This window comes from Lissotriton helveticus, chromosome 4_1 (assembly GCF_964261635.1).
Source record: "Lissotriton helveticus chromosome 4_1, aLisHel1.1, whole genome shotgun sequence".
NCBI lineage: Eukaryota > Metazoa > Chordata > Amphibia > Caudata > Salamandridae > Lissotriton > Lissotriton helveticus.
This window is the reverse complement of record NC_136063.1, coordinates 476,465,867-476,493,132: the sequence shown is the minus strand read 5'-3', so window position 1 is coordinate 476,493,132 and position 27,266 is coordinate 476,465,867. Positions and strand designations below refer to the sequence as shown.

General features: G+C 44.2%; 1 protein-coding gene across 4 annotated transcripts in view; it reads left to right on the top strand.

Annotated features, from left to right (window-relative positions):
* The window catches only part of RIPK2 (receptor interacting serine/threonine kinase 2), a 419,608-nt gene that overhangs the window by 297,366 nt on the left and 94,976 nt on the right, over positions 1 to 27,266 (top strand). For all 4 annotated transcript variants that reach the window (XM_078687067.1, XM_078687064.1, XM_078687066.1 and 1 more), the window contains exon 9: positions 17,075 to 17,129. In XM_078687067.1, coding sequence (XP_078543193.1) covers positions 17,075 to 17,129 — 55 coding nt within the window. The remainder of the gene's footprint in view (positions 1 to 17,074; positions 17,130 to 27,266) is intronic.

Below are 27,266 nucleotides of genomic sequence, written 5' to 3'. Positions count from 1 at the left end.
ATTAATTATTATCTGGAGCTATAAGATGTTAGATGCTGAACTTAAGAAGGTTCCACTGTAAAAACATTCCTGGTGTTGGCGCAGTCCTCGATCCAGCGTCTGAGGCTGTGTGCAGCGTCGTCGGTATTGGAGTGTTCAGTGGGTGGGCTGAGTGCGAGGTTTGCGTGTAGTTGGTCTTCTGTGATTTTGCTCCAGCAGTGGCGGGGGATCTGTTGGGTGCGGTGGTGTGTGGTGGGTTTCTGGAAGGCGAAGTGGATGCAGCGGTGGTCGGTCCAGGGGAGTTCGGTGGTGTGGCTGATGGAGACGTGCAGGCTTGAGGAGAAGACGTGATCTAGCGTGTGGCCGGTGGAGTGGGTGGGCATTGTGACAAGTTGCTTCAGTCCGAGGTTGGCGAGGTTATCGATCAGGGTTGTGGAGTTGTTGTTGTTGTTGTTCTCAAGGTGAAAGTTCAGGTCTACGAGGAGGATGTAGTTGGTGGAGGTCAGGGCATGCGTGCTGATCAAGTCGGCGATGGAGTCGCTGAAATTGGGGCAGGGTCCGGGGGGTCGGTAGACGAGGGTGCCACTGAGGATGGAGTTAGGGTCTGTGTGGATCTGGAAATGCATGTGTTCGGCGGTGCTGAGCGCGTTGTCTGTGCTAGTCGAGACCCTGATGCTGTTCTTGTGGACGATGGCGATTCCTCCTCCGACTCCGTTGGTGCGGTCTCTGCGGGTGATCTTGTAGCCGTCTGGGATGGCTATGGCGATGTCGGGTCCGGAGGAGTCGTTAAACCAGGTCTCTGTCAGGAAGGCGATGTCCGGGGATGTTGTGTCGAGCAGGTCCCAGAGCTCGACGGCATGCTTGCGTGCCGAGCGGGTGTGAAGTGAAGTGAAAGATATACTTGTATAGTGCGAAACTGTCACCCTACGGGTATCCTGGTGCTTTATAATAAAGAAAGCCATTAGAGCAGCAGAAACAGCTGTCTGTGAAATAATCTATTGCTCGCTCCTGGAAAACAGCCAAGTTTTCAGGCTCTTCCTAAAACCGATCAGCGAACTGATCTGTCTAAGATTCTGGGGCAGCTCATGCCATAGGCGCGCAGCCGCCACACCAAAGGCTCTGCCCCCTAACCTGGATCTCTTAAATCTGGTGGCCGTTATCAAGTTAGCACTAGAGGAGCGAAGTTGCCTCGTGGGATTGTACCAGGTAAATCTCTCCTACAGAGGAACAGGTCCCAGATCGTGAATTGCTTTGTAGACAATACAAAGAGATTTAAAGCAAATTCTCTCATTGATAGGCAACCAGTGAAAATCACTTAAGGCCAACGCTGTAGAGGACCTACGCTGTTTGTTGAGCACCAGCTTTGCGGCCATAGACTGGACTCTCTCCAATCCCTGCAGAATGTATTGCTGTGCTCCTTAATATGGGGAGTTGCAGTAGTCCAGCCTGCTTAGGATTATGCTCCTCACTACCAAAGAGCGAGTTTCATTTGGTAGTAGCGGAAGGATCTTCCGTAGCATGCGTAATAGGGAAAGACAGTCACCAATGGTTTTGTTGGCCTGTGACTCCATTTGGAGATTACCATCCACCAAGACCCCCAGGTTACGGAACCCTTTTGGCAAGAGTCAAAGGTTCCTCCTCAGTGGTGAGCCTGAACTCTGCCAGTAGAGGACGAGACACTCTAGTAGCAGGACAGAACATCACCTCTGTTTTCCCCCGTTAAACTGTAAGGTGTTTTACCTGAGCCAACCAGCAGTCTGGCGCATGCACTCCTGGAAACTGTCCATAGACACTGCTTGTTTTCCTTCCAAGGAAAACACCAGTTGAGTGTCATCTGCATAGTTGACCAAGTTAATTCCATAAGATTTACTAATGGGGAACAGGGGGCGCAAATAGACATTAAAAAGAATAGGGCTGATCGCAGAGCCCTGTGGAACACCGTGATGTACTGTGGATTTGTCAGAAATGAAAGGCGTCATAGACACAGCCTGTTGTCGTCCTGACCGGTAGGATTGTAGCCACTGCAGGGCCCGTCCTTTAACTCCTATGCTCTTCAGTCTTTCCACTAGCACTGTATGGCTCACCGTATCGAATGCGGCTGACATATCCAGTAACACTAGGACAGAAGAGTTCCCATTGTCAGCACGCATTCGTAGACTGTCAAGTACTGTGGCCAAGGCAGTCTCAGTGCCATGTCCTGGACGAAAGCTTTGTCCAGCAGCAGATTGTCCTCCAGATAGCATGATAAGATTTTGCTGTCTTTTCTAGAATTTCGATTGGATAGGGCAGGAGGGATATGGGTCTAAAATTTGCTGGAGTTGTGGGGTCCAGAGAAGGTTATTTTAGCAGGGGGTGGTCACCACTGCCTGCTTCCATACCTCTGGCACCTCCCCTTCCTCCAGATACTGACAGCATATTTGTCGCAGCCATGGGAGGGTTTCCTGCCCAAACGTTTTCCAGATTTCATGTGGAAGGGGGTCTAGGGGCAATCCCGAAGACACACTTTGGGCGAGAAGATAAAAAGAATCTTCTATAGGGATTTGAAAATATTCCAGAGAAGTGTCTACCTGGGATTCCTCGTACTCCTTCCCAAAAGGCTCCTCTCGGCTGCTGTGGTCGGTAGACTTAAATTCCCCAACAATTTTTAAAATGTTCTCTTCAAAATAAGAGGCAATCTCATCACAGAATTTCTGTGATGCAACCACCTTGTTACTCATACAGGCTGGACTAGTGAGATCCCTAAAAATATTGAAGAGCACTTTTGTGCTGTTGGGTGCTTGCAGAATTGATTTAACAAAAAAGTTGGTTTTGGCCCTAGCAATAGACTCCTTGTATTGGGACTGTAGTGATTTTAAATGTATTTTATCTGCGTCAGAGTAGGCCTTCCTCCATTTTCTCGCAGCCTTTTTGCATGCTACACGTAGCAATTCCAGCTCCTCATTGTACCAGGGGGCAGAAGCCTTTTTTTGGTCTTAAGTCTTTTTTACTGGGGCTAACAGATCAAGGGTATCAGCTACATAGGTGCAGTAAATTTGATAACTTTCTCCTACGGAGACAGAAGAGTCAAAAAGATTCTGTTTCGGAGATGGCAAATGAGTCCTGCTTTTCACTAATTTGGCCCATTCCCTTCCTTTTTGATAGGTTACCGGCTGGTTGTTACTGTTTTCTGCACCAGATAACGTAATACCAAAATGAATAAGGGAGTGGTCAGTCCAGGTTTGGGGCAGTACCTCAACCACCTCAGTCTCAGTCTGATTTGCAAACACGAGATCTAAGACATGCCCTCTTAGATGGGTCGGCTGATGCACTAATTGATCTAAGTTAGTGTTCTCACATGTGTGCCTTAGATCTCTCAAATGGTTGTCTAACTTATTGTTATCCCACAGGTTAAAATCCCCTAGGACAATCATTCTGTAGTTGGTTAGACTCAAGTTGGTAATAATGTGAAATAAGGCTTGATAATGAGTGTCTGAACCTGGGAGTCTATACCAGACCACTCCCATGAGTATCCTACCTTTAGCCTCTTGAAGTGAGAAGCCTAGCAGTTCATTCCCCGTGACATCCCCATAACATCATCTACCTGTAGGGGTGCAAAATCCCATCTTTCCTTAAAGATCATCCCGACCCCCCCCACCCCCCCCTCTTCCAGCAGCCCTTGGTTTGTGGAATAATTTATATTCATCCGCAGGCAAAGCCCATTTCTACCGAGGAGTCAGGGCTAGTCCAAGTTTCTGTTAGGAGGAGAACGTCCAAATCCATGTTCTCAAACATATTAGACACCTCTAGGTAGTGCTTTACCAGGAATCTGCTGTTAATCAACCCACAGTTCAGAATCCCTCTGTGTACCCCCGTAGCGGCAGGGAGTGGGCAGTTCCCCCCCCCCCCTCCCTCTTACCGATATGGAGTAGCTCTTTCCTGGAGTACTTAATCCTATCCTGATATAAGTTGCCACTGGCAGCATGGCTGGCGCTGAGCGCTACCGGAGTGCGTACGGGCGCAGACGGGCTTGACTCTGGCGCGCCATTGGCTCGCCCGCGCTGCGCGCTTGCATTTCCTGTCTTAAGTAGGCAAGCAGGTGCTAGAGCCTGACCACTAGAGAGCGACCCCAGGAGTACAGCAATCCTGCACCCAAGATGGCGCTGACGAAAATCAGCGATCCCTGATTCCCGCTAAAGTAGCGAGATGCAATTGTCAAGATTTTATGTGCAGGTAAACGGAACAGACAGGACTGTAGAGGTTAAATGAAGTAAATTAAAAAGCAGTGTGGCAATTTTAAAAACAATGCAGCTCGTAAAGGTGGCGAGCCTTTCAACAATCAACTAACAATATTTCACGCACAGCACTCCGCGCAAACTGGTAACTTCAAACTAAGTGTTCATCGGAGGTTGTTGTAGTCTATCTTGGCGGGTGGTTCGTCGGCTCTGAGGCTGGTGTAGCTGCAGTTCTTGCAGGTGAAGGGGCCGTGTGTGCGTTTCGGGGTGGCCTTGAAGCAGGTGTTGCTCCGTCCGGAGTTGAGAGCGTGCAAATCAGTCTTACCCTGTGCCTCTGAACCAATCAAACACTCACACCCAGTCAACAGATCTGGGTTTAATCCATCACCGTTCTTTAGCCCACTCTGCCACCCCAGTTCAGACATGGCCATGTGCAAATCAGTCTGACCCTGTGCCTCATGGGAACAGTCCAACCTGAACTGCCAAGCCATGCCTTCCCTGGACTGGAAACAAGCTTCAGAGGACCGGTTTCTGGCATTTCAGCCGTCTTCAGCCCGGCTTGCTTGAATCCAATGGCAAAGTAAGCAAGGGACTCACGTCTGAGCATACCCTGCCAACTTATGGCGAACAAAGTGGTACAAAAGGGGGTGGTGATGGACGGAGCATCTGAACCAATCAAACACTCACACCCAGTGAACAGATCTGGGTTTAATCCATCACCATTCTTTAGCCCACTCTGCCACCCCAGTTCAGACATGGCCATATGCAAATCAGTCTGACCCTGTGCCTCATGGGAACAGTCCAGCCCGAACTGCCAAGCCATGTCTTCCCTGGACCGGAATCAAGCTTCCCAGGACCGGTTTCTGGCATTTCAGCCGTCTTCAGCCCGACTTGCTTGAATCCAATGGCAAAGTAAGCAAGGGACTCACGTCTGAGCATACCCTGCCAACTTATGGCGAACAAAGTGGTACAAAAGGGGGTGGTGATGGACGGAGCATCTGAACCAATCAAACACTCACACCCAGTCAACAGATCTGGGTTTAATCCATCACCATTCTTTAGCCCACTCTGCCACCCCAGTTCAGACATGGCCATATGCAAATCAGTCTGACCCTGTGCCTCATGGGAACAGTCCAGCCCGAACTGCCAAGCCATGCCTTCCCTGGACTGGAAACAAGCTTCGAGGACCGGTTTCTGGCATTTCAGCCGTCTTCAGCCCGGCTTGCTTGAATCCAGTGGCAAAGTGAGCAAGGGACTCACGTCTGAGCATACCCTGCCAACTTATGGTGAACAAAATGGTACAAAAGGGGGTGGTGATGGACGGAGCATCTGAACCAATGAAACACTCACACCCAGTCAAGAGATCTGGGTTTAATCCATCACCGTTCTTTAGCCAACTCTGCCACCCCAGTTCAGACATGGCCAAATGCAAATCAGTCTGACCCTGTTCCTCATGGGAAAGTTGGTTGAAACAAACTGAAAAAACTTCACTTCCCAAGTACCGGCTTGTCCAGTCACGTGATACTCGAAGAACCAATCGAATGGTTATATTTCCCACTATACAAGACGAGGTCTAAGACATGCGGAAATAGACCCGGGATTCCGTTGTTGAAGGAGACGTTCGCCCCAAAGGTATGACCCATCAGTTTTAGCCCCGTAATAGTGGAATCCAGCAGGCCACATTATTGGGAACTAACGTGGTGATTCTCCCTTCCCACAGCGTTCGAGGGCTTGAAATTACATACAGCGTTGCTGGAGGCGACAGCACTAAATTAGGTGAGCCCCCGTCTTTGGTTACTAATCCATTTTTCAGTAAATTATGACATGCCAGTCACGCCACTTGGGACTCGTGGAGTGATTAGAGCCCTATTTATCTATTCATAGGACTTGCTGTTGCCTGCCCAGATATGAGTCATTAAGCTGGGGGTAAGTCTACCTCTCTCGTTGGTTAACTCATTTTAGTTGTCGGAATAGGAAGTAGGTTTTGTGAGTGATGTCATCTATATGTCTTGTGTTCTTTTGTCATTTGTATGATTTTAGAAACTGACACACCACATTGACGCAAGAGGGTATATACCCTGAAGATTAAGGTAGGAAATATGGGACTGAAGGGCGCTTGGTGATTATGTTTGCTTTAGTAGGGAAGTTAAAACACTATCTATTTTGTTTTTTGTTGTAGAGTCTTGGTTTGGTCCTGAGGAGAACCCTGCACTTATTAGGTTCGAAACGCGTCGACCTGGTCCCAGGTCACACACGATGTCGTGCTAAATTAAGATGTACAGTCTAAAAAAGTCATGATTTTCTGTTAATCATACAAAACTGAAGAATTCTCTTGAAATAAGAACTTTATTCTCGTTTTGTGTTGACATTGGACCTGTGACCCACACCAGTGTGTTGTTTGGATGATTCTGGTATGATGTATGAATGAAGAATGTTTGTCTTGGCCAAAGTAGTGAAGATATGGGAGGTGTTAGTTGTGTATATTTAGATTGAGTGTGTATTTGTAATTATTGTATACAGTATTGGTTTATATGACTTGTAAATTATTTGTATGCACACAAAGTGATTGTCTTTGTAAAATTTATAAAGGTGAAAAAAGTAAAATAAACCATTGAATGGTGCAATTCAAGAAAGCGGACTATTATGTTTCAATCATAAAGTCGTGTTAAAAGGATTTCTGGGAGTTAAGCTCAGTATTGGCATCCGTTTTGGTAGGGCAGAAGGGCACAAAAAAACGAGTGGAACAGATGGCGGAAGGGCACAAAAAACGAGTGGAACAGAAGGCAAAAGGGGCACAACAACGAGGGAAAAACAAATGGCACAGAAGGCAGACGGGCACAAAAAACGAGTGGAACAGAAGGCAAAAGGGGCACAAAAACGAGGGAAAAACGAGTGGCACAGAAGGCAAAAAGGGCACAGAAATGCCAGAAAAATTAGTGGCACAGAGGCAAAATACAGAATACAGAAATACAGGGGCAGCTAAGGGCAGAGAGGCACGGGGGCAACGAGGGGAACAGAAGGTAAAACCGGGCAGAGACACGGGGGCAGCGAGGGGAACTGAAGGAAAGACCGGGCAGAGAGAGCACGGGGACAGCGAGGGGAACAGAGGGAAGAAAAAGGGGCACGGACCACGTACAAGCAGCGGGGGAAGACAGACAACAGCAGTCACAGACACAACAATGAAAATACAGGCAATACAATAAAAGCAATAAAGCGGGGGATGAACAAACTTACCTACGGCCTACCACTGGCCACCAGGGATGAGGCGCAGGTGGTTGCCTGCGGGTGGTGGAGGGCCTCGAACTTCCTCAGCAGCGGCAGACTGCATCGTGTTCTACATCTTCTACACTCGAAGAATAGGTGCATCTTGTAGAGATAAGGCAAACCGTGAAATTGAGAATGTACTAATAAAGCCTAAGCTGAACAGAATTTAAATGGCAAGGACAGGGACAAAGTGGAAGCAAGAGAACATGTCGGGATAAGAAGGCAAGGACAAGTGAAAGATAGAGAAAAGAGAGGGAGTGGGAGACAGAGAATCACAGAGGTATGGAGAAAGTGATGAAGACAAGAGTTACCTAGAGAAACAATGTAGGAAGCAGAATATTGAATGCTATTGAGTCCAGTTGACCCCTGTGCAGGCATATGAATAAGGCATTTGTTTCTGCTAAGATACAGCACAGGGAAGAAAACTTTACTGTAAATATTAGGTATGCATGAAATATGTGCTTCATGCCTGCACTCTGTAGCTACCAAGTGATGGGCAGGTACACGGAAAGGTGGAGGATCTGAACTGGAGCACTCAGCAAATTGACTTTCAGGTCCAATGTCAGCAGCAACCCTTACTAGAGCCCAAAACTGTTTCCTGGTGATATTGCTTAGTAGATATTCAACAGGGGGAGCTACAGAGCCCCAGTCGTCTGTACACCTAATTCTTCTTAATTAGCCTGGCCCAAGATTTGGGGCAGTCCAAAGTTCTCACCAAGAGGTTCAGGCTCTGCTCCAGTTTTAGCCAGGCATCCTATAGAAAGGGAATAATGAGTGGGAAAGAATACCTATTCAAACAACGAGGTTCACAAGGTACTGGTACACCTTATGAAGGCTACCAATGTAAAACCCATAATGTAAATGAACTCCGAGTATATGAGAAAGTTAGATTTAGACTGGGTAGAGGATTCAGATTAAAAATATAGATAATCTCCCTGAATAAGCATCACAGGATTGGTGCCACTGAACAAATTCTGTAGCCAGAGCACTAGTTGGACCCTGAAGAGAATTTTGAAGGTGTCTTTATAAACACACTCCATTTAGCCACACGAGCACCATGACCTTTATTCTGTAGTAATACAGCAACCATTGATTTATGACCTTTTTGGAGATTGCAGAGCGCCACTAAGAACACAAGGAGGGAGTTTGATTTAAAAAAAAAAAAATGATTTCCCCCAAAACAAGATGGAGTGATGAATTAAAAAGTGCAACGTCAAGGAGATGGAGCTCCCCCACTTCATTGTACCTAACGAGGATGGGAATCCTTGAACTAAGTTGCTGGAAATAGTTAGACCTCTTTGTCTAGTTGTGGGGTTCCCAGACGAAATTAATGCCGTTTCAAAAATCATAAAACAAATCAAGTGGATGCTAAAAAAAAGCAGGGCCAACTGAAACAAAATCAAAGCCATATATCACTTCAACTTCTGTACTTCAGAATGCTGTTCTGGTTAGGGCAGACAGGATTGTAGCTTAGATGTGTAGCAATCACGATCATTGTTAACTAACATTGGTCCTTACAAGTTATCAAGCAGCAGGTTCACCTGGATTCCATCATGCTTTTGTGCCATTCAAACCATGTTAGTAGCAGAGGCTAAGCTGGCATTGAGAGATGAGCTCCAAGCGTATGGGCGAACAGAAACATGGAGTGTGCCTTAATAAGTCTCACTGTATAGATCCTTTTGAGGACAGTACTGCCAAACATAAGGCAGCACTGTTAAAGCTAATAATTTGTCTGGCAAAGTCCCCACAATCAATTGGAGAGGATATTGGACCATCTAAAGTGACAGACTGTCGAGCCCCAACATATTGTTAAATCCTTCAAACACTTGAGCTCCAAATCAAAGCTTTTTACCTTACCTTGCCAATTTACCCTAATCTGTCCTCTATTCATTTTCGTCGAAACTTACATTCCTTATTTAACAAACTTAGATTGTGCTAGTTTCCTACATTCGCCATCACTTTGTACTAGATTAGTACCAAGCTCAGCAAAGATGCATTGTCTTTATTTTGATTGTGGAGGCCAAGAATTATCGACCGATCTCTTGTCTGCCGATTGCAGCCAAGATTCTTGAGAGGTCAATAAATCAGGAGCTGTCGACCTACCTAGACATCAACAACCTGTTGAATATAAGTCAGCACGGATTTCGGTCAGGTCATTGGACCGAGACTGAGCTAGTTATGGCAACAGAGGACATTCTGAGACAGGTGGATGGGGGTAGAGCGATCCTCATCCTCCTCGACCTATCGGCAGCATTTGACACCGTGAATCACACGGCGTTAGTGCAGTGGCTGAAGGCGGTGGGGCTTGGGGAAGCGGCTCTGTCCCTCCTAGTGTCTTTTTTAGAGGGCAGGGAACAGACTCTGCATTGGGAAAATGTACAATCTAAAACATTCCTCCTGCCTTGCGGAGTCCCACAGGGTTCGGCACTGTCTCCGACTCTATTTAACATCTATGTCACCCCTCTCGCCAGTCTCATCAGACAGCATGGGTTTTCTTTTGTGTCCTACGAAGACGATAGACAGATTATCCTCTCTGTATCACATCAGGTGGCGTCTGCGAGTTTCCATGCATTTCTGACTCACATCAAGAGCTGGATGAGCAACAACTATTTGAAAATAAACACGGACAAGACGAAGGTGATGGAGTTTGGAGGCGGCCCGTCCCTGTGGGACCCTACTTGGTGGCCAATAGAGTCTGGCATATGCCCAACACCATCCTCTAAAGTTAAGAACTTGGGGATCATAGTCGATGAACAACTGGGATTTGCTGCCCAGATCAATCGCGTAACCTCCACTTGCTTCTATATTTTGAAGCTACTTAAGAATGTGTTCCCTTTTATTACGTTGGAGTTAAGGAAAACAGTGGTAGTGGCCCTAGTCTGATCTCGTCTAGACTACTGCAATGCTCTATTTATAGACATTGCCAAGGCACAGATGGCTAAATTACAGTCCATTCAAAATGCTGTGGCACGGCTACTATTGAATATTCCTAAAGGTCACCCTACATCAGATGCCATCAAGTCACTGCATTGGCTCCCAATACAGCGGTAAACAACCTTTGCAACGCGGTCAAAACACCGCAGTGCCATCAAAATGCAGATTTTACAACGCAAGTCGTTACCATGACTTGCACTGGAGGGCGCTCTAGAATAAGGAATAGTAGATTTACTATTCCAACACCTTCCCTACTGTACGTAGGCTGGAGTTGGAATAGTAAATCATACTATTCCTAAGTCCAGCACCCTACAGCGCAAGTCGTGGTAACGACTTGCATTGAAAAGCTGCGTTGTGATATACCGCGATCATTTTGATCGCGTGGTAACATCATACATCCAATACAGCAACATCTAGAATTCAAGGCCTAATGTTTGGTTCATAAGACACTTTATGGCGGAGGGGCTGCTGCCCTCCGAAAAATCTTCCACTGGTACGCCCCCAAAAGAAGTCTTAGATCAGCAAATTCAGGTCTCATTTGTGCTACCAAAGTTTGTAGAGCCAGATGGGGTGGTAAGAGCTTATCTCACTGTGTGGTTAGGCTGTGGAACCAACTATCCATCACAGTCGGACTCCAACCAAACAGGGCAGTGTTTAGAAAGCTAATAAAACATGGCTGTTCCCCTGGACTTAAGGTGTCGGTCCTCCCGCTCTTTCACCTCATCGCCAAGACGCCTCGGCATTCGTGCTCTCTATAAATGTCAATCCAATCCAATAGTGGATTCTAGGTATTGAGCAGCTCTGCTACAATGACCTAGGCTTTGGCCACAACGTTTCTGTCTTTCCAGCGGCTTCCTTAGTGCCTCATGTAATGTACCCTTTACTATTGATATCAAATGGGATTTATCATTTCTAATGATGTCACAGGGTAAAATGGTGTGCCTTAATCTTCCTAGCCCATCTCTCTCTTAGCCTCACTCCTGCCACCTTCTGAAATATATTCGCATATACACGCAGCAATAACATCAAAGAGATTCTGAGCAAGAAAACTACCTCCAATAAAGATTTCAAAGGAACCCTTCCATGCATGAATTGCAGCAACTGCATCATCCGAGGCAACAACATCACACACCCCATGAAAGGTCATACCATCAAACTTAAAGTAAATGCTACCTGCGATTCAACCAACCTCATTTACGCCATCAAATGCCCATGCGGGAAATTATATGTCGGCAAGACAGAAAGAAAAATAAAAGTGTGCATTAATGAACATAAGTCAAGCATACGCACTAAAAATGAGAAGTCCAACGTTGCAGTTAATTTTTTGGAATCCAAACATACCATCGCACAACTAAAATTTATCATTCTGGAAACTGTCACGAAATGCGAAGGGAGAGACAATCGCAAATTCCTGCTACAACGCGAAACTGAATGGATTTATCATCTCCAAACATTGAAACCATTCGGACTTAACGATCAAACTGAATATAGCTGTTATCTGTAAATAATGATGTGTACTTTGCTCCTATGATGTGTCCTACTAGTACTTTACCTGATATCATTTTTGTTTACCTTTTCTTTTGACTCTCTTGATTGATCTCCATGATCAGTCCTTCTCTCATTTTTACTTCTAATTTCTTTTTACTTCTATTTACTTCACTCTCTTCCGAGAACTTACTAGTGTAGTCCGTTTATTATTTTTATTTCTATCACCCTCCTGTGCACAGCACACGACGTCACTAACACACCCCTTTCATCAAAATCACCACGCTAGTCCTTCGTTTAGTTTCATCCGCCCCACCCACTTTGAATACTAATAGAGAAACCCCAATTGTTTCCATACTTCTGACGAACCACCCGATGACACAACTCATCACACAGCGTTCGCGCTTTTCAAGTAAGATTAGCTATTATGCTTGCTACTGAAGCATAGGATACTCCACGGCCGGCTCTGAGGCCAATATTAATGTTTGTCTAACTTTCTTTCTGTTACTTTAGATCACTATGTCCTCCACAGAGGCCGGCGACTCATAAGTCTAGTTTTTTACCCCACCCCCACCCGAACCCCGACCACTTGATAACCTCCCTCCACACAGCCGTTATTTAAATAATCACATTCCGGACACTTGTTCTCCTCACGCTAGGGGTGACTACACATTTCACAAGTTATGTGAAGCTATTATTATTTTTTTCTCTCACGGTATTTTATTTATTTTGAGCACGAGCACTACTTTCACCACTTCAATTCGTCTTGTTCACTCAGTTTATTGATAGTGTGTTGTATCTTTCCTCATTTTCAGTACTCCTTGACAAAGGGCGAGGATTGCCCGAAATGCATTGGAGTTGTATTTTGTGGAAGCCATCGTGTCTATTGATTTAAGAAACGAAAATGTATGATATGCAGTAAATATCATCTACTCAGCCTAATGAACATTTAAACAGAAAAAAACAAAAATAAAAAACTCTACAAGAAATTTTTGGATTTTTTCTAAAAACCCAAGGGAGTGCCTCGTATACAGGGATGCACTTGCATTCCCATCGTGCACATTTCTACAGTATTACGTATGCACCCAACGGACGGAGGCGCTACCTGTGAGAGCACCCTACCTGTAAAAACAAATTATTTGTCTTCATAACTTTTTGAGCAAATATAGCTGTGCACCCTCTACCCACTTTATTAGCATTTGACTGACGCCACCAGCACCAGCATCACATTATCGCAGAGCCGATAACCGACGAGGGTGACTTCACAAACTCCTCAATGCTGCATCGCCTCACCGAAACCGCCACATCACCGCCGCCTAATTTCCCTATCCTGGACTCGATGCCTTGCCTCCTCACAGACTCTATGCTTCGCCTCCTCGTGACTGAAGGGTACTGGCTCCCCCTCGGACGCCTCACCTCCACGACACCGTGCATCTCCTGCTGACTTCATTTTTCAAGATACTGTTGTTTGGGGGTCTCTGTAACTCTGTGTCTGGCCCGCGAACCACGCTACTGGCGGCATTTTTTTTTATTTGTGTCTATCATAATGTCGTAATAGCCCCAGGTGGAGCCATTGTGTTTCTACAGTTCTATTTTAGGAAACCGTTTTAAAATTGATTTCTTGATACATGTATATTGGATTTTTTGTTGTTTTGGTCTTGTTTGGTTTAGATAAAGATACTTTATTTTCCTAAACTGGTGTGGTGTCCATTTGTGGTCTGTTCACTGTTACTATGTGTTTGGAATCTAAATACTTTACACGTTGCCTTTGGGATAAGCCTGTCTGCCTGTGCCAAGCTACCAAGATTGTGAGCAGGGTTTATCTGAAGTGTGTAACTCCCTTACCCTGACTAAACGGAAGGGTGCCTATTTGGACAAAGAGGCCTTCCTCTGCCAATAACTGTGTGGATATATTACTGATTTCTAATACAATCTGAATTGGTTTGCATGATTTTTGCCTCCCTTGTTGTATTTTCACTTATTCTCTCTCTTCCCCAAATGAACCCCCGTGCCTCATGTCTGTAGAATTGATCAGTTTTGTAGGCAGGAGCTGTGTTAATTGAATTCGTGTGTTTTTGAGCATCTCCATTAGAACCATTTTGGTGTCTGTATCGCATTACACCCAGGTCCTTTGGCTTTTTGGGATACCGCATTATTTTATAATGGCCCCCAAAAAAGGGGCATTTTCTCACATCCTCCAAACAGTGTGAGCAACAATAGCACAACCTTTGCCACAAAATCTACTACAAAAGAGTAGAGCTATTTTTCTCGAAAGAAAGTGACCGCAACACAGTGGCAGTGTTTTTTTTCAGGCACACCAATAGAGTAAGCTTCATCTGTGCTCACAGAATATAAATATCTCCAGTTCTGGTACTGAAAGCCCCAGAGGGAAATCAAGATCTGGCCTGCATATGGGGCCTATAGGACAGTTTGTTCTATACTGCAAAAGACCTGTATACATGTCAATTGATAATTTGCATTCCACCCTCTTTATACACAGTTGTGCCAACTGAATAAAACAAAAAAGGCAAATGAGTGATCCTTGAGTAACCCCACTTGGCAGATGATTTTGTCACTGTTCACCAACACTACATCTTTGCTAATTGAACATTCAGTTCCTGTCCAATTGTTTAGGCTTCTTAACTTATACGTTTTTAAACGTAATCAGAGGTAGAATATTGGGTAAATATGTGCACATATTTTTTGTCCTTTTCGTTACAAATTCTTTCATTGTGCGCCACATTCCAAATTATATGATGTGTCCAGTAACACTTAAGTTGGGTTAGTGATCAGGTTCATGTTCTTGCATCACCTGCAATGCTCCTCTGTATGTTTCCTCACCCTTTTTTCTGATTATGATCATCGAAATTGTCTGTGGTTATGAAAATCATCATTTAGGATTTCAACATTTGCTTCTTACTCTATTGTCATCCTGTTTATATTGTGACATTAGTATCTTCAGTTACACCAACAAACAAGTAGCAGAGGGTCAGACGAAAAGAGAAATGAAAAAAGCTACAAACTCAATGTCTGTGTAAATGGAAGAAAGAAAAAGCCATGAATAAATCACCTGGCGTATTCATTCATTTGAGGAAAAAGTGTTCCCATCAGTTATCAACCTGGACCACCCTTCATCATCTGGGATCCTTCGTTCCCCGAAGGCATGAAAGGAAACCCATAAAGGACCGGTAGATGTAACAGCCTAATCCAAATTGCGGGTCCCAGTGATAGATAGTAAGAGGGGGAGAGGATGTCAACTGAATAGCAGTGCAAAAAATTGTGAAAAAATAACGAGTGGTAAGACCAATGTCTATAAATAAAATTGGGTAGTGAAGGGGTTAAAGACTTTAATATGTACCACTTCAATCCCAAAGCTAAAAAGAAGTGCGAAACTAGTAGTGTCAACAAATAACTACTATTCAAAGTGTGTGGTCAACATGTTTCAGCAGACAAACGGACCCAAAAGGTGTCCTGCTGCTTCATCAGGACCTTTGTCGCTACTGCTATGAAGATTAAAATTAAAAGGGCTATCACCTGATTGTGATCTGCATCCTCCTTCTCCTTGCTATTTTGAAGGAGAGGACTGCTCCACCTCACCTGGCTGCAGTGCAGATAAATAGAGCACCGCTCTGCCCGTCGGTACTCCTGACGTCCCTCTGGGCTGTCTTGGGGAGGTGACGTCAGGAGTACCGACGGGCAGAGCGGTGCTCTATTTATCTGCGCTGCAGCCAGGTGAGGTGGAGCAGTCCTCTCCTTCAAAATAGCAAGGAGAAGGAGGATGCAGATCACAATCAGGTGATAGCCCTTTTAATTTTAATCTTCATAGCAGTAGCGACAAAGGTCCTGATGAAGCAGCAGGACACCTTTTGGGTCCGTTTGTCTGCAGAAACATGTTGACCACACACTTTGAATAGTAGTTATTTGTTGACACTACTAGTTTCGCACTTCTTTTTAGCTTTGGGATTGAAGTGGTACATATTAAAGTCTTTAACCCCTTCACTACCCAATTTTATTTATAGACATTGGTCTTACCACTCGTTATTTTTTCACAATTTTTGCACTGCTATTCAGTTGACACCCTCTCCCCCTCTTACTATCTATCACTGGGACCCGCAATTTGGATTAGGCTGTTACATCTACCGGTCCTTTATGGGTTTCCTTTCATGCCTTCGGGGAACGAAGGATCCCAGATGATGAAGGGTGGTACAGGTCGATAACTGATGGGAACACTTTTTCCTCAAATGAATGAATACGCCAGGTGATTTATTCATGGCTTTTTCTTTCTTCCATTTACACAGACATTGAGTTTGTAGCTTTTTTCGTCTGACCCTCTGCTACTTGTTTGTTGGTGTAACTGTTAGAATAGGGGCTGTAGCAGTGTCTGGTCATTAAACCTCCCCTAGGACCCCCTCTCTCCCCTTTTGTATTTATATTAGTATCTTCATTCATTTTTCCATAAATATGTATCATATATTGATAAAATTATTGTAATTCCTAATGTTACCAATGTTTATGAACAGTATTATTGTATTTTTTTCCGGGTTTATTCAAATAGAAAGTGTTTTCCTTTTTTGAGAGTACACTCTCTTACTAATGATGGATTTGTATTTATATCTGTCATTTAATATCCACCAATAGAGGCCCCTAACTTATCTAGAGATGCCAGAGAGGCCTTAACGTTCTTATTTCTTTTGGACATCTGGCTAATACAAAAGCCTCAGACAGCACATTTTAGAGCATCTCACAGGATTACTGGGGGAGGAAACCAATCCAGAATTTTCCATCAAAAATTGGGAATTTGACAGTAGTATAATTGACTCTTTATTACCACACCGTCATTTTTCCACCTACAGGAAGTGTTTAACTTTACACCTCCATGGCGCTTATCCTTTACCCCCTCACCTCCTATTTTTTCTTTCTTTCTTTCCTTCTTGTCCTTAAGGTCATGAACATGTTGTCAACTTCACCTTTTATCTTGAATTTTTTTTGGCACAATGATGTCCTTGGTCCAACTTCTTGATATCTACTTGGTCGTTTGTTTTGATGCATTTTTATTTATATGTGGCATACTCACACTTGTTTGAGCCTCCTGATAATCATTAAACGTGTTTTTTTTTTTATGATCGCTTTTTTTTTTGCTGAAAATTAATAAATTATTTGCAACAACAAAGTTATTGTATTTTCTTGGTTTCTTCTATCAGGACTCCTCAGAACGAGTTTCAAGAATTCATATTTCAGGCAACATCATGTCGCCAGGTGTGTAATTTTCATGGACTGTCTTTTTACAGAAAAAACTTTAATTTAAACGTTTCCGTTTACATGAAATCTTCTGGTTAAAGCTGTGATCTCTTGCATTTACTTTTCCGTAAAAGTGTCTGTATTGGCAAGGCTTCTGGAGAGAAAAGGGATTTGGACATGGATTGATATGCCTATTCTATTTAAAGTAGAAACTTTTTATGGTCATTGTAATTATGAATTGTAGTGGATGAACTGCAATTACTGGTTTCGGGATTGTTTGCATCAGAGAGATATAAAACCTCATGGTCGAAGAATGAAATGTATCCTAAGCAAAATAGTGTTCATACTGTACCTGCTATTTACATTGGTTTGGTAAATTTTGAAATTGGGTTGTTGCTTGTCATCCTCAATTTCCAAGGCAGTCATTCGCTGTAATGGGGTTTCGTGAAACGTATGGATGCAGGTGTTTGATCATGAGAACAAGTCACGTATTTCAAAGTTGTTAGCTATCCTGTACCTACCAATGGTTTATTGCATGAAACCAAATATTAAGAGTGGAAAACTGTATAAACAGACTACTTAAAATTTGATGTCATTGCACAGCAAATGAATGTAAAATAATATATGCGGTGTTTCTATTTTTATATTAGCCATAAATGATGTATCTACAAATAAAAACACTGAAATACAAAACAGCACACATTTGTATCCTGGTTTAAGTACCTCGTGGGAGGGTCATAACTGACTGCTTGCCTAAAGGGGATGCATATTTTATAAATTCATGTGCATTATTGTCAGATACATATTTTGGTGTAGTAATAATACAAAACATAAAGTAAAAGGTACTGGGCAGTAATCTCTTACCTTATGAGGTAATATTATAAACTTATGACAGTCATAAATAATTATAGTTAATATATAATGTTCATTTCCAAACCCAAACAATTTTTTGTCCGCCTCTCCATGTCCTGTCCAACTCAAAGGACCTAAATTATATCAGATATACTCCCTATTTTCCTGAAATGTCTTTATCCACACAATGTTTTGAAATAATTGGATTTTCTTATTATTTTCTACAATTCATATTTGGAATCTGTAAAATCCATTTGCTACCGGTTGCATGAAAATAAGTTAGAATGTTGCACCCCTACATTCCCTTTACTGTTCCATACTGTGTCATCTATTTCTAGGAGTAACCTTCTAGTAAAATAAATACATCCTCACATGTTGTGCCAATTACGCAGTGATCAACCATACATACTCAGTTGTGTGTCCCATTACTCATCAGTTTACTTACAGCTGTGGCCCTAGTGGTCGGTATACATGGATACATGTAGGTCTTTGGGCTTCTATGTGTTATGGGATCTTTGTGTATTCTATAATTATGTTGGTCTTTTGAGCATGGATGGTTGCATGTATGTTGTGTCAGCATATATGCATGCTTGTGTGATGTTATATCAGTGTTTTTGTGGACAACCCTTGAATATGTGGTGCATATATTTTGAAAAAGGCTTAATGGTTTTTTCAATACTTTTTTCATTTAGCTTGAATGAACCATTGGCGCTGTTGTTATTGTACTTTAAACAATACTTTTGTCTTCATTTTACTTCTTCCTTCAAAATTGTATAGAGCAATTGCTAACATGAAGAACATTCATTGCAGCTAGTCAAAAAACCTGTGACCACATTTTATATTTAAGAACAGTCAATAAAACCTGTGACCAAGGAGGCTCACTAACAAGTTATGGTTTCTGAACCCAGGACAACGAAGATAAATTGTAATAGTTGAGAGGGGGAACAAGAAGAAATGCCACATTTAGAAGAAATTCATGAGACTTTCTGCCCCCTCTCCCTTTAAAAATGACTTGGAATCACATCGACCCAATTACACATGTGCTTGTGCACTGTCTTGTTACCCCCTTCTGCTGTTAACTGTAAATGCATCAAAATAGCTTCATATTAGTAGTTGTACCTAGCAAAAATAGCATGTTGTCTATCCTGTAGCTGAACAGAATTACTGTTGGTTCTCAGCCCCAACAGGACCCGCCCAAATTAAAGTCTTGCCTAAACCACAAAAATAATTGCTATCTTCCGAGCCTGATATACTGATGCTTTTTCTTGTGATGATGCAAAAAGAACCTGAGTGGGACGGGTATGCCCAGACGTGGGTCCCGTGCTCTCCATGCCACTGGAGTCAAGCTATCCTGGCTGATGAGGGCTGAAAGCCCGAAACCGGTCCTAGGATGCTTGTTTCCAGTCCAGGGAGGACCTAGCCTGGCAGTTCGGGCTGGACTGTTCCCATTGGGCGCAGGGTCAAGACTGATTTGCCAATGGCTGGGTCCAAACTGGAATGGCATGGTGAGCAAAAAAACGATGGATTTAGGCCCAGATCTCTGTACTGGGTTGAATGTATGACATTGTTCTGCATTCTGTCCTTCAGTTGGTCTTTTTGCATTTCTCTTGTGATGATGACGGTTGCTTTGCTGATAATGTGTTTTTAGGAAACGCCTCACCTGCAATTGATATCCAGATGTTTGTTTCGTCTAGTGTTTTTGTAGTGGTGTGTGTAAACAACTAATGGTCCTGAGAGTTGTGCAAATTCCATTAATGGTACACCAGGCCTGTTTACTCACCGGTAATCTTCATTACTCCTAGTCTTGGTCTTACCGTTCCATTCCTTAATAATGTGCAGCTCGTCTGTTCCGCAGAATTTTTATACCTAGCAGAGTTTAAACAATTCCCTCGATATGTCGCTACCTATCCGGTATGCATAAAGGGTAAGTACATCACCAAAATAACCTGAGAATACCAAAGAAACTCACAGAAGAAAAAACACAAAACAATCACCTTAAACAATAACAGGGAGGGATGTAAGGGCTCAGGAATGGAACAGGTAGACCAGGACTCGGAGTAATGAAGATTACTGGTGAGTAACCGAGCATTACCTCCTCGTCGGTCTTCCCGTCCCATTCATTAACAATGAGCCCGTACCTAAGTGCATGGTGATTGAAACACAGAGACCAGAGGGATGCAGCAAATCAACAGGTCCATTTAATCACAAGGAAAGCAGTATAAATCCCACACAGCAGACGAAACAAGAGTACCAAAAGCAGCTGAGGCTGCCATCCCCAACTGAAGACTGTAATGGGAAACAGAGGTATGAGGAGAGGCCCACGTGGCATGGCATGGCATAGGAAGAGGAAACACCCTGAGAGGACCTGCCTTGGACAGAAGAAGGAAGAGGACAGTGAGCAACCTGTGAAGAAGATCACAGGCTGGAACGGGAGACCGTGAATTAGGATGCTGAAGCAAAAACCTCTGCAAAAGGCGAGCCACCAAGGGAGAGACAGAAGCCAAAGTAGAACCTCTAAAGGCCAGAATGGCAGCCCACTGAGCCCTGAGAGTGGAGACAGCCAGACCCATGACAAACCCATCATGCAAAAAGTCCAATGATTGGACAGGATCACATGAGGAAGAAGACAGACCCTTCCCATGACACCAGGAGTCAACGTTTTTTCAATGCAGACTGTAAGACCTTAGGGTCGACAGCCTGCAAGACCATTGGATGCTCTGAGCCACTTCAAGAGAACAACCCTGATCCAACAAACCTAACCTCTGAAGTGCAAAACCCCCAGCTGAAGGCGAAGCAGAGAGGACACGCTGAGAAGAGGAGCACGCAGCTGGGAATCGAGAACAAGCATTGGCATAGCCAATAGGTCTCGCCTTTGGGACCTTATACGTGTTTAGACATGCAACAGTTGATGTTGTTGCACCAAGGATATTGTACTGCATAACTAAATACTTCTAAGATTCCAAAGGTGAGACCTATTGGCTATGCCACTGCTTGTTTTAATATATTCATGCCGTCCCAATGCAATGACTCCGGGCCTTATTGAAGCCTTGGGAATCAAATGGCTTGCAAGGGCAGCACCACCTCCTCAAAGGAATCCTTTTATGTGGAAATTGGGTCAGTGGGCAGATGGAAAACAGTAGGAGAGAATGCCAAAAGGAGCTGGGGAGAGGGGGCATATGAGGAGGGGTGCTGGCCGCACGGGAGCAGCCGGGAGACAGTTTGGGGAGCATGCATTGGTGCCGTGTCCCTGGTTACGAACGCCTTCCAGGTTGCAGTGGGCAGCATGTCCGGGTCACCGCATCTGCAATGAACATGATGCTTGGGGTGTCTTTTTAGGAGCTCGTGAGTAGACATGGGAGAAAAATACATGAATGCCCACTTATTGAAGCAAGCAGAAATGAGAACCTTTCTGGCGTTCACCAAGAGCAGAGCTCTGCCAGGCCGTTTGGCTGGCAGTCAGTCAAGAAAATGTTTCCAACCCTGCTGATGTGACTCTTTCTGGAGGCAGACACAACTAAAAAGGAGTTTTCAAAGCACGGCTGAGATTTTTAGGACTTTCTTTAATCTAGCGCCTTATCTGTGGGGAGGCTCTGAAGCACTATTAGAGGAGCTCGTAATTGAGTTCTGGATGGTCTAGGCAAAGAGAGAGATAGTGAGAGACGGAGAGAGAGGGAAGCTGAGAATGAAGAGAGAGAAAAGGGAGAAGGACGAAGAGCAAAAGGGGAGAGTGAAAAAGAGAGGGAATGAGAATAAGAAACAGAGACGAGGATAGAGGAGAGAGAATGCGGAGGAGAAAGAGGGGGAGGGGGAGGGAGAATGAGAGAAAAAGCGAGATAGCGCAGGATTGAGAAGGGGTTTGGGGTAGAGGCAAGAGTTCAAAATGCTTGGCGCCGGTTCTAGAGGTGAGGGGGCGGGACTCGTTCCGAGCAGATGACGTCAGAAGCTGGCATCACACCAACTCTGAAGGCACACTCAAGATCAAGCCACTGACAAATGTCTGGTGATGCTGAGCGAACAAAAGCAACAGAAAGCCAACATCTGGGCACTGGAGCTGCTCACCAGACTGGCAATGCCTGCTACAACCCCATAACAGCGCTGGCACATTTTGTCTGCCAATAGCTCTTGGATAAAACAGCACAGATAGACAAAAGACATATGGTGTAGCAAGTGTCATCCCTTCACCTGGGGGAAGGTAGAAAAATAAACAATGTCTCAACAGGTAATCATCAAAGGCAGATAAGTATGCATGTACACAGCATTACAACACAAGGAAGATAAGGAGACCAAAATTATTTGTTTTCAAAGATAGTAAATCATATATTTGAAGGTTTCTTGTGGTCAGATAAATACAGTTGAAGCAGCACTGTATAAAGTGCTTGAGTGAAAACCATAAAACACTTGGTGCCGAAGCACGTGTGAGTGGAAGAACGTGACGGCGTAAGTGAAAAGGTGACAGCGTAGACGGCATTGCCACAAACCCCGAACGATTGATTCGTGAACAGCTCCGAGATTAACACAGGACCTGTTTCCCGCCACTTGACTCAGACGTGCAGTGACTCATCGGCCGGCCATCCCGTTAGGGCCCACGAGACATGGACCGTCTCCCACCTCCAGTCATTCCATAATAATAATTCTGGAATCCTTCCTAATCAGCACTGTCACCAACTGGACAACCAGTCCTGATGATGATCCCAAATGATGTGGATCGAAACGCCATCGACTTTACAGCGTAATACTAGGCGCATTTACAACTGTGGCTCTTAAAAATTAAAAAATTGGCAAAATTCCTTGTTACAGTGTTTTCTCTTCCACTGTACTCGAGCCACTCACTGTATATTATCAGCACCATTGTCACTGTGCGCCGTCTACGCTGTCACCTTTTCACTTGCACCGTCACGTTCTCCCACTCGCACGTGCTTCGGCACCAAGTGTTTTATGGTTGTCACTCAAGTCACTTTATACAGTGCTGCTTCAACTGTATGTATCTGACCACAAGAAACCTTAAATATATGATTTACTATCTTTGAAAACAAATGAATTTTGGTCTCCTTATCTTCCTTGTGTTGTAATGCTGTGTACATGCATACTTATCTGCCTTTGATGGTTTTCTGTTGGGACATTGTTTATTTTTCTACCTTCCTAACCCAGTCCCGACGTGGTCTATGGGTCACACTCCTGTATCTTTTTACTTCATCTGGGGGAAGACACTACCTGGTCGGTTTCTGTCTGTGTACGATTTTAAGATGCTTGGATTTTATGATGCCTTACCTTACACCCCTGAAGGTGACCTCTGCCGTAATTTCCAAGTAACCTCACTATATGCTTTCCTAGGCCATGTGCATTAGGAGCTGAATCTGGTGTAATGACTTGGAATTGTTCGGACCCAACCAGATACAGCTGTACATTCACATTGTCCTTGTCTGCCAGTCGTGCACCATTTAATGGAAATAGCACCCATTTCTGCGCATGAGAAAACAAACGCTCCCATTCAAGCAAAGAGATTCAATGGTTTGTGTACAAAATGAGGCAACATTCTTCCCCTGCTTTTGAAAGCTGGTGTGATACTTCGATCTGTGACCCTTTGAGAAACTCAGCTCGTACCAGGCCCTTCCCCATCTGCTACTGAAGTGGAGTTAATAGAAAGCCTTACTGATTTTTGCCTGCTCCATGCCAAGAGGGACATACCCGGGATGACACTCGGGCCCCTCGTTATCTCTGAAACATGCTTTTCGCCGGCCTGTCCCTTGTGTGGCCCTCATGGTGCTGCAGTCACACTGGTAACACTGTTCCGCTCGGTCTTCTGCATACCAACTGAAAGTATAATTACTACGCCGGAGGGCGGGGCCAATAGTATTCTACTGCATTGTGTACTCCTTCTCTGTCCCATGTGCCCACTATGCATTGGTGTTGGAGGTAGGGTACCTCCAACACCAATTACGATCCCCAGGGAGCACTTGTGTGCTCAGTGCACGTAGTGGCACTGTGGAAAAGCTGAATGCTTCATGGCACTGTCTGTCACCATTGGACTGGAGCTGGATTAAGGGCTCTCAATGACCGCACCTCAACCTCCCAGTTCACCAGCCATTGAACAAACGCGGCCTGTGCTACCTGAATGAAGTGAATGGCCATCAGTGGAACTGCGCCACTCTCATTGATTCAGATGTAGTCCGCCAAATGCAATTGTGTTTTGGCATGTACAGAATCATGGGCTGGGTAGTTATAGAACCCTATCTGGCTCATAGTTTGACCTTAGCAAGGCTTCCTTCAGTATCTGGTTGCTGCCACTGTTCTTCCTATTAAATGTGGCTGTGGAATGTCTTGAAAGGATAACCTTTGAAGGCATTGGGGATTTTTTATTATTTTGCTAAATATATTTCATTTATTTTCGGGGGAAACGTAAGACCTGCCAGAGATCACAGTGTATACCTGTGTCTTCGACGCAGGGACTTGACCTTGTGATCGCTTCTCCCAGGGTATAGCACTATCGGCTGGCAGAACTGCCTGCCATCTGTGCAGGCCCTAGCATTGCCCCTCGGGTGAGGAAAATCACCTTATCCAGGCATTCCAGGCCTAGCTCGCAATCTGCGCTACGTAAAGAATTGAGGGTGACACCCGGCGAAGGTGGGATCCTTCCTATTACAGCCGCACCACCCACTGGGGGTCAGCGAGCTAGAATTTACCAGGACGGAGTCATTAGGTGTGACACTGTCTCGCTCACAGTCCCCCCTTACGCTGCCAGGCCCCCTCCCCCCGCTCATGTTACCCCTACAGGCAATTTTGCCCAGAAGGTTGTAGTGTAGTTCCTATATTCCCAATAGGCTCGGCGCATTGGAATAACATAAACGATAGTTTAGACGTAGGACTTAGGTCGACTCGGTCTCTATTGAATATGTTAAACTTAATTGTGAATGCCAGCTAGCTCAGAGGTCACTAGAAACTTTCTCGAATACACAAGAAGGGATTAGTTTCTGACAACCGCATAAACATGACAACTTTGCTCCCTCCAGAATAAGGAGTATACCTCCAGAGTCGCGGAAACAATAGATAACTATTTTACTCAGTCAATCGTGCATGCTTAGTTTCACCAGAAGCACAGAGAAATAGAGAGAGGGGCGTTTTCAATAAAATAGGTTATTTGTTGATAAGTCTTCTTTCTCATGCAAGAGAAGTGAGTTGCCACAATTGCAATACATGTTATAAAGTAAAGTGCGTACAGTAGAAGGAGTATTATGAAATAATACTGTAAAAGCATGGTATGGTTTCTAAGCCATACGGTGTTTAAAATAGATAAAATATATACATAGATAAAATCATGACTAAACGTACTCAACTGGTGCTTCTAAGATACGCCTACCCTGGTGTACCTAACCTAAGCCTAGTATGTGGGAAGAGTAAGTGAGCTGCAGTTTGAGTTAAGATAGTTTCTGCCAAGAATCTGAATCAAAAATTCTCTAAGGGGCTAATCAGTTCCGTACCTTGTTTATAGAATGAAAGAGGTCTTGTATCTCTCTCTCAGGACTCGATCTCTCAGCAACCCGCAAGGGTGACAGGGAAACACTGGAGCTGTATTTCTCGGCAGGAGAAAAGACAGCATCTCTCTGTGCATCAATGGGAGGGTCGGCTTCCTTCGGCACTCGCTACAGCAGGACGTCGGGCAAGTAGATAGCCGATCAGCTCCAAACCACCGTGTGTTTTGCTAGGGCAGATGCCGGTATACTTATACCTGGAAGGTGCCGAGTTTGACGTAAGGTTGGACATAAGACGTCACTAAGAACTCGCAGTGCTTTCAGGACTCCAGGAGTTTTAGGACAAATCAATACAGAAGCAGGGGGAATTCCCGGGCTGCTGGAGGCTTGGTTTGTTTAAGAACGCGTTGTGCTTTCTAGGAGTCTATGGGAGTAGCCTTGCCGTATTTGGACTGCATTGGCTATGACTTAATATGGGTATGTTTCTTATGCCTTTATAAGGGTATGATTTGATATAACCACATAAGGGCATAAATCGGGAATATTTAAATAGGGTCCTAGATACGTTTACAACACCCACTCCACGTATAATGTCCATCCTTACTAAATACTAAGCATTTTCAAACATATAACTATGCATGTGTTTTCCATCCCACCCCAAAATACATAAAATGCATTTAAAATGGTATATACACGAAAAATGGGTATTATACTGTACGTTTTCAAGCAGTGGTATCATTCAGATAATGCATATATGTGTACATTGGAATGTTAATGAATCACTAAAATTACATTTATGAAATGGCTCTTAATACAGAAGAGAAGGTCGAGACCATTTCATCACATATTTATACAAGACTGTACATGTGCTAGAGGCCAAGTCAAAATATTGTCTCTCGAGTTTCAAAAATAGAAATCTTGTTCTCTAAGAATAGTTCTACTTTAAGCAGAGTATCATGTGCCAAAAAGGTAAATATTTTGGGAATGGGGAATAATAATTTCGCTTTCAGGGCAAAAATAGTTCCACAGTTTTTTAGAAGTTCTGTTTTTCAAAATTGACGGTTGAATTCGGAGTTAAGGGAACGCTATGTGCTCGTGTTTTCAAAAGTTATTCTCGTTGTTAGGAGAGAACATTAACTCAGATAGGCTGGCAAAGAATTCGTCTACAACAGTAGGTGAAAGTTGGACCATGTCCGAAAAAGTAGAAATAGTTCATATATGAGAAGCATTGCCATCATCGGTGTTTAGATCAGCAATGGTCACAGAAGGTTGTACCTGTGTGCCACTTTCATCTCGTACCTCACCGCCACCTAATCGTAATGGTGAGGTCTCAACGAATGCCATCATCAGAATAGGTAGCCGCTGGGGACAACACGTTGCATGAGCCGTTACCGAACCAAGCAAAGTATCGATATTCATAGGTACTGCTGATGGTAGTGTGAGACAGACGTCCAACATGCATTCTTCTCCGCAGAGCAGGCATCGTGGAACAGGTAGGATGCAATCTTGCCAGATTGGTCTGAATGAAAGAAACCAGGTCGTATTCAGATCCCTTAGCCGAGCCAAGCCGAGGACTTTAGTAATCCGGTCTCGGTATCTCATCGCTAGGAGCGCTTCTTCCATGGTAGCCTGAGTTTTGTTTGTGGCTGGATTTGCCATATCGGAGCAGAAGGAACAAAATTAATATTCCTGCTACGAGTCCCAAGATGAGAGGCAGGCGGCCGAACACAGAGTGCACGAAATTCGGGAAGATGCTCAGGACTGATTCAAAGGGTGCTAATAGTCCCGAAAAAACTGTCTTAAATACTTGTGCGATGCCACTAGTATCAGACATGTT